At 39.6% G+C, this 7,508-nt stretch overlaps 1 protein-coding gene across 1 annotated transcript; it reads right to left on the reverse strand.

The window, feature by feature from the left end:
• Positions 1-1,877: 1,877 nt before the first annotated feature.
• Positions 1,878-2,342, reverse strand: LOC145165081 (uncharacterized). Its single transcript, XM_079083709.1, has one exon. The coding sequence runs from the start codon at positions 2,340-2,342 to the stop codon at positions 1,878-1,880; it is 465 nt and encodes a 154-aa protein (XP_078939835.1).
• Positions 2,343-7,508: the final 5,166 nt, after the last annotated feature.

The following is a 7,508-nucleotide window of genomic DNA, read 5'->3' on the forward strand; positions in this document are numbered from 1 at the left end:
CAAGCTCCTCACCCTGGAGAGCTCCAGTCTTGTCCTTCAACGAGAAAGATGGATTGTTCGTAGGTCCATCAACTTCAGAGGCCCCGACAATATCTCCAGTAGAAATCAAGTGTGGGGTATTTTGATATCGCAATAATTATACATAAATATTGCTCGAAATATATGTATAATTATTGCGATATCAAAATACCCCACACTTGAACTTTGCTTGTCCTCAAGCAAAACTGATTTAAGCATGTCATCATATCAAAACATTCATCATCAACATCGCACAAGACAATCCAACTTGAACCTAGCCATTACATCGAAACCTCAATGCATACATTTGTGTCTACAGTTTCTTAAAACTTCCCCAATCCTAAATACTCACAATCTTCATAAACACTTGCCCACTTCTTTTGAACAACATTCATTTTATGCATCCCTCCGAATATATCCTTAGAAATCTTTCTTAACCTCAAGGTAATTTTTTACTAAGTCCCCAAGCATACATATGGAAAAATAACCTAGAAATAAAAATTACAATAAATAATAACTTGGCAAATTGCCTTTATTCTTGAGTCTTCATTGATTTTTGGAACTTTTCTTCATCATATTTCTTGATCTTCATAGCTTTGTAGACTCTTATTCTCAAACTTTGTAACTTTTTTTTTCTCTTTTTTTTCAAACTAAAAAATCCTAAAAATAAAAACATATGCTTAAGCAAGGGAACTTAACTTCAACTCTTATTGGTTAGAGATATTAGTCTAGAGTGCAATGACTACATAAGCTCTCCTGGATATATTTCTGCTACATGATGCTAAACATATTATGGCCCTCAAACTAAGCAAGGTTGTGTTTTTGTTCCATGATTTCACTAGGATAGGGAAGCCACAAATGTACTATAACATACTATTGGTTCAATTAAACATTTGAGTTCGCATTGGATCATCCCACACAACGTTAGCAACTTAAGTTTCAACACAATAAAACTTTTTAATTTTTACTAGATTTCTGAACTAAACCATTATTCAATAAATGTGAATCTAGCAAAAATTTTCAATTTTTTTTTTTTCAAAAATGCTTGGTTTCCTTATTCGACCCCCTACCCCACACTTAAATCATACAATGTCCCCATTATATGCAAAATTAAAGAACATAAAAGTAAAAAGGGAGAAAAAGGAACAGACTCCCCTGGGGTATTGCAGTAGCGAGGTCGAAATCCTGATTTGCGTGGGACAAGTGTTGAGTACACTTTTCTGTTTGTGATGTTGAAGTGCATGCAAATCTTTTCTTTTTTAACCAGCTGGAGATTTAGGCAAGTGTGGCATCTGAATCTTTTTCCGTACAATTTCTCTGAACAGGTGCATTTACGTGTCGCGTATAAGATTTGGACGCGTCGCGTAATGCAATTGTTGGGATTCTCTTCGTAATTCTTGAATTTAACGCTTTGTATACTGGCCAAGTACACATTGCGTTATTAGATCAATTACTCCTTTTCGCTGAGTGAATTGGATTTGACTTGTGTCGGCCGAACACTTGCTTCATCCTTCGAATAATGCTCTCCCGTTGGTCAGTATCAGCTTCAGTTCTCCATCCTGCTCTTTGTGGGGAATCACCCCACACTTATGTGATGCCACTGCTCCTATTGTAATTTGCACTTCAGAAATTTACTTTACACCATTCTGACCATCACCTGTTTCTAAGCTGAAAAGTAACTTTCACAGAAAAATAAAACCATTAAAAAGCACTTTTATTGAAAAAAAACACTAAAAAGAAAATTCACACCAAACATACAAAAAATAAACACACCAAATTCAAAAATCAAAACAAACATCGGGTTGCCTCCCGCAAGCGCTTCTTTATAACTGAGTTATGAGCTAGACTCTACCCCTCACTTAATTGTTTTCAGTGAGTTGGAGGGGTATATCCTCTTTCTCTTCTTCTTCTAGCATTCCTTCCTGGTAATGCTTCACTCGGTGTCCATTTACCTTAAAGCTTTCTCCATCTTTTCCAATTAGTTCGATTGCACCATGTGAAAAGACTTCTTTTATTGTGAATGGACCGTACCAACGCGTCTTCAGTTTACCTGGAAAAAGTTTTAACCTGGAATTGAATAGCAATACTTTTTCTCCAGGGGTAAACTTTTTGTCTCTGCTCAATCTTTTATCATGCCATTTCTTTGATTTCTCTTTGTAGATTTGAGAGTTTCCATAAGCTTCATCCCTTAATTCTTCCAGAGCATTCATCTGCATAAGACGGTTAGTTTTAATTTCCACAGGATCAAAGTTGCATGATTTCAATGCCCAAAATGCTTTATGCTCGATTTCGACTGGCAAATGACATGCTTTTCCAAAGACCATCCTATATGGTGTACTACCAATAGGTGTTTTGTATGCAGTTCGAAATGCCCACAGCGCATGATTAAGCTTATTTGCCCATTCCTTCCTGTTACTTCCCACTGATCGTTCCAGAATTCTTTTTAAAGCTCAATTTGTGACTTCAGTTTGCCCACTGGTTTGTGGATGATAGGCCGTTGCGATTCTATGGTGAACACCATATTTTTGCAAAACCTTTTCCAGTTGGGTATTGCAGAAGTGTGTACCCCTGTCACTGATCAGAGCTTTAGGGAAACCAAAACGTGAAAACAAATTCTTCAAAAACTTGACTACTACACGAGCATCATTAGTGGGTAAAGCTTTCGCTTCAGCCCACTTTGATACGTAGTCAACAACTACCAAAATATATTTGTTTCCTCGTGAGGAAGGAAATGGTCCCATAAAATCGATTCCCCAAACATCCAAAACTTCACATACTTGGATGCTCTTTTGGGGCATCTCAATTCGGGAAGAGATGTTACCGGCCCTTTGACATGCATCACATTCTTTCACGAAGATGTGAGCATCTTTGAAAATCGTAGGCCAGTAAAATCCAGCATCAAAGATTTTTCTTTCTGTGTAATTATCACCATGATGCCCCCCAGTCGGTCCAGCGTGACATCCTTTCATGATCTCGCGACTTTCTTTTCCGAATACGCATCTCCTTACTACATTATCCGCACAACTTCGGAAAAAGTAAGGGTCATCCCAATAATAGTGCTTGAGGTCAGAAAAGAATTTCTGTCACACCCCAAAACCGAGAATGGCGGAATACGTTCTGGGGTGGAGGACGTCATGTACAGTATCATAACAAGCATAATAGTAAAGACAAGCAACAACATCCATTGCATTAAGATAATAATTGTAATACAAACGTGTTCAGTTCAAATGTTAGACACAAAAAACACAATCAAAATAAAGTGGAGTCTTATGTGTGCTCCGTCTTCTCAAAAGCTGCATCCGTACCTGTCTACTGATGACCTGAGAATACAAGTTATTTTGAAAACGTTTATCAGCATAAAGCTGGTGAGTTCATAAGTATTTAGTGTCATTTCCTGTATAAAATATTCATAATTATACATTGTAAAAGTAAGTTTCGGTGTTCGAAAATAGCATAGGCCCTAGAAAACCCTATGTTTTCCAGAAAAAAAATAGTCTTCACCAAGACCCGATGGTTTGTTTGTTCCTTTGATAATGTACAAGTTTTCCCAGTAGTTATTAGTTTGAAAATATAGTTTGACTTTATCCATGTATAGTAATAAGAAAAATGTTTTACCCCAACAGTATCACTGTCGGCCATATGTAATGAGATGCAGGCTCCAGGTAGTATTAAATGTACAATACTCCTCAGGGAGTCTGTTGCCTTTAATTTTTAAAGTATTAATTAAAGGTTTGAATGTGAACTCGTACGTAACCATGCTGATTGACGATCGAATCCCTTTGACCCTCCGAGTCATATGTAGTGATGTGACATTTTGTCACCCCTGGGCCTAGACGGCTCAGACTGTAGCTAGCAGTCGGGATGTGGGAGTGTCTGTCCCGTATAGATCTATATACATAATGCCCGCTCTCCCTCCAGGAGACTCTGGTTACGCGGTGATAGCACAAAGATGTGTCGTATCGAGAAATAGTATGTCACATTCTATTTTAGTAAGTTCTCTTGTATAGTATGTAGTGTTCTCCTTGTATAGTATATAGTGTTCTCTTGTATAGTATATAGTGTTCTCTTGTATAGTACATAGCATATATTGACTCACAACTGAACTGACTCTAGTAGTTGTCATGGCAATAGTAGTATTGAGTAGTATCCCTTAACTATACCTATTATAGTTAAATAGTATTGTTGGTTGCATGTCTTTGATATCCAACGGCATTGAACTGATATGAAAACTTTTATATCTGACACAAATATATGAGATATATAACTAAGAATTCAACGAGAGTCGGACTAATAACAAAATACCCTAAGCCCACAATCAAACAAGAACGGGAAGTAAGGTGAGTTATTAGTCCTAAGTCCTTCAAGTCTTACTTATATAAATATATTGGTGTAGATATGGTTTGGGAATAAAAATAGTTTAAAAGAATTTTCGAAAATAGTTTTATAGTGATTTAACACGAAAATGAATTTGGTAAGCATTTGAAAACAGTTTAATTGGCTATATAGTTGAAAATATAGAAAATCCCTTTTTGGTGGTAAAAACAGTTAATAGCGTAGAAAATCCTTTTGGTTGCAAGTTATAATTCACATGCGATTGTTACTATAACTTATTTGGTTCAACTTGTATTCCCCCCCATAAAACAGTTAAAAACATTTAAAAAGGTTCATTTAGGGGTATGAACTCACCTGTAGTGAGTGAAGTGGATGGAAACGCCGGGTAGGATGCTAGGTGTCAAGTGAGGACTTGAACACACACACGGATCCTATGTAACATGTAGTGATGTATAAAGTATCTAATTAGTTGTGTAATCACTAATTAAGTGAGTAAAGGCACTTTAATGTATGAAAACACTTTGTTTCAAGTGTTAGGAGTGCTAAAGGTTGCGTCTAAGGAGTGTATGGCCTCACTATGGAGTTTACACTTCACTTGGCCACACTTAAATGTGTTTACGGTTGGGGGACCATTTCCCCCATGAGTTTACGGCCGTAAACTCATGGAATTGGTGAGTTTGTGTGTCTAAAGGTCTCATGCATCACAAGGAAGGTTCCTAGGATCAATTCAAGGGCTTGGGAAGTGATTAGGGTTCAATTGGGTACTCCCTTGGAGTTTATGGTCCTTGGACCACTCCTTGGGAGTTTACGGTCGTAAACTCTAGGGTTTACGGCCGTAAACCCTTGACCACTTCAACCATTTCATGTTTTAGGGTCCTAAGCTCATCTACACTAGTTTCTAGTTCATCAAACAAGCTAAGGAAGGGTTTAGGGGCATCAAAACACCATTTGAGGTGTTTACGGTTTTAGGTTTACGGTTTTTGAGTGTTCAAGAACCGTAAACTCAAGTTTATGGCCAAAAAGTCATGATCTTGGGTTCCTTAGTCCATGCATGCAAGTATCTAAGCTATATCTAAGCATTAGAGAAGGTTTGGAAGTGTTTTGGGGCTTCAAAACCCTCATATAGGAGTTTACGGTTTTGGGAGGCTCCCCAAACCGTAAACACATGCACGTTGGGGTATTTGGATGATCCATCTCGAAATAGCATGAATACCAAGCTAGAAAATCAAGTTAGGAAGATTATCTTTGATTTTTGAGGCTTGAAAGTGGTGTTCTTGAGCCAAACCCGATTTTAGAGAGAGAAAGTAGATAGAGAAAGCTCCAAGGTGGGAAAAGACTCTAAAGGTGGACACTCCTCCTTTATATATGGCTGCCTAGTGGGGACCCACCATACACTGTCATTTAAACGGAGCTAAATGTTTTTACCCGGTAAACTAACCGTAACCCGACTTAGATGCTTTTATTCCGTCATTAAATATATATTATTTTAATAACTCAAAATGAATTATTTTAATAAATAAAAGTTAACGGAAAGTTTTAATAGAACCAACTTTTATTAACGGAAACAGGTTACAGTGACGGAGTAAATTTCGGGTTGTCACATCATCCCCCCGTTAGAGGGAATTTCGTCCCGAAATTCAGAATTCAAGTAGTTATGTGATTACTACACAACTAAGCAAAGAGATGAGGATAGTTAAGTTTCATTTGATCCTCGCGCTCCCAAGTGAACTCTGGTCCTCGTTTGGCGTTCCAGCGAACCTTCATAATCGGGATGCGGCTTTGCTTCGTTCGTTTGACCTCTCGGTCCATGATCTCCACAGGTTCTTCCACGAAGCTGAGGCTCTCATTGATCTCGATTTCATCGAGTGGAATTATGAGAGCCTCTTCGGATAGGCACTTTTTCAAGTTCGAGACGTGGAAGGTAGGATTCACATTACTAAGTTCGCGGGGTAGATTGAGTTTGTAAGCTACGGGGCCGATTCTAGCGAGAATCTCAAAAGGCCCTATGTATCTTGGATTCAGCTTTCCGCGCTTTCCGAAGCGTATCAAGGCTTTCCAGGGTGAGACTTTCAAAAGGACTCGGTCTCCCACCTGGAATTCCAAGGGTTTCCTCCGTGTGTCTGCGTAGCTTTTCTGTCGGTCTCTTGAGGCTTTAAGTCGTGCTCGGATTTGTACGATCTTTTCGGTGGTTTCGCGGATGATTTCTGGACCGGTGAGAGTGCTGTCAGGAACTCGTCCCTTAGCTAATTGAGTGTCGCCTACCTCGGCCCAGCACAGAGGGGATCTGCACTTCCGGCCGTAGAGGGCTTCGAATGGGGCAGCTTTGATGCTTGTGTGATAACTGTTGTTGTAGGAAAACTCGACTAGGGGTAAGTGAGTTTCCCACGCCTTACCAAAGTCGATTACACAGGCTCGCAGCATATCCTCCAAGGTTTGAATAGTTCTCTCACTCTGTCCATCGGTTTGAGGATGGTATGTTGTGCTCATATCCAGCTTAGTTCCAAGAGCCTTCTGTAGTGACTGCCAGAACCTAGAGGTGAACCTGCTATCCCGATCGGAAATAATGGACACAGGTACACCGTGCAGTCGGACTACCTCTTGGATGTAAATTCGCGTAAGTCTCTCCATTTTGAAATTTTCCTTGATAGGAAGGAAGTGGGCGGATTTGGTTAGCCGGTTGACAATTACCCAAATGGTGTCGTACCCACTCGGAGATTTGGGCAATTTGGTAATGAAATCCATAGTAATTCTCTCCCACTTCCATTCAGGTATCTCTGGCTGTTGGAGAAGACCCGAGGGTTTCTCGTATTCGACCTTGACCTTAGCGCAAGTAAGGCACTTATTCACGAAGGTAGCAATTTCCGCTTTCATGTTAGGCCACCAGAACGATTTCTTGAGATCCAGATACATCTTATCTGAACCTGGGCGAATGGAATATCGAGTGTTGTGCGCTTCTTTCATGACCAAGTCTCTGAAGCTCCGTCATCCTTGACTACCAGATTCTTATCCATTCCTCGCAGGGACTCTCCCGCCACATTTTCCGGTTTCAAAGCTTCGAGTTGTGCTCCCTTAATTTGTGCGGGTAGATGCGAATGGATAGTCATGGTTAGGGACTTGACTCTTCGCCCAGAATATTCCTTCCGACTTAGGGCGTCTGC

This window comes from Lactuca virosa, chromosome 3, assembly GCF_052849685.1.
Source record: "Lactuca virosa cultivar CGN04683 chromosome 3, Lactuca_virosa_CGN04683_v6, whole genome shotgun sequence".
In the NCBI taxonomy this organism is placed as follows: domain Eukaryota; kingdom Viridiplantae; phylum Streptophyta; class Magnoliopsida; order Asterales; family Asteraceae; genus Lactuca; species Lactuca virosa.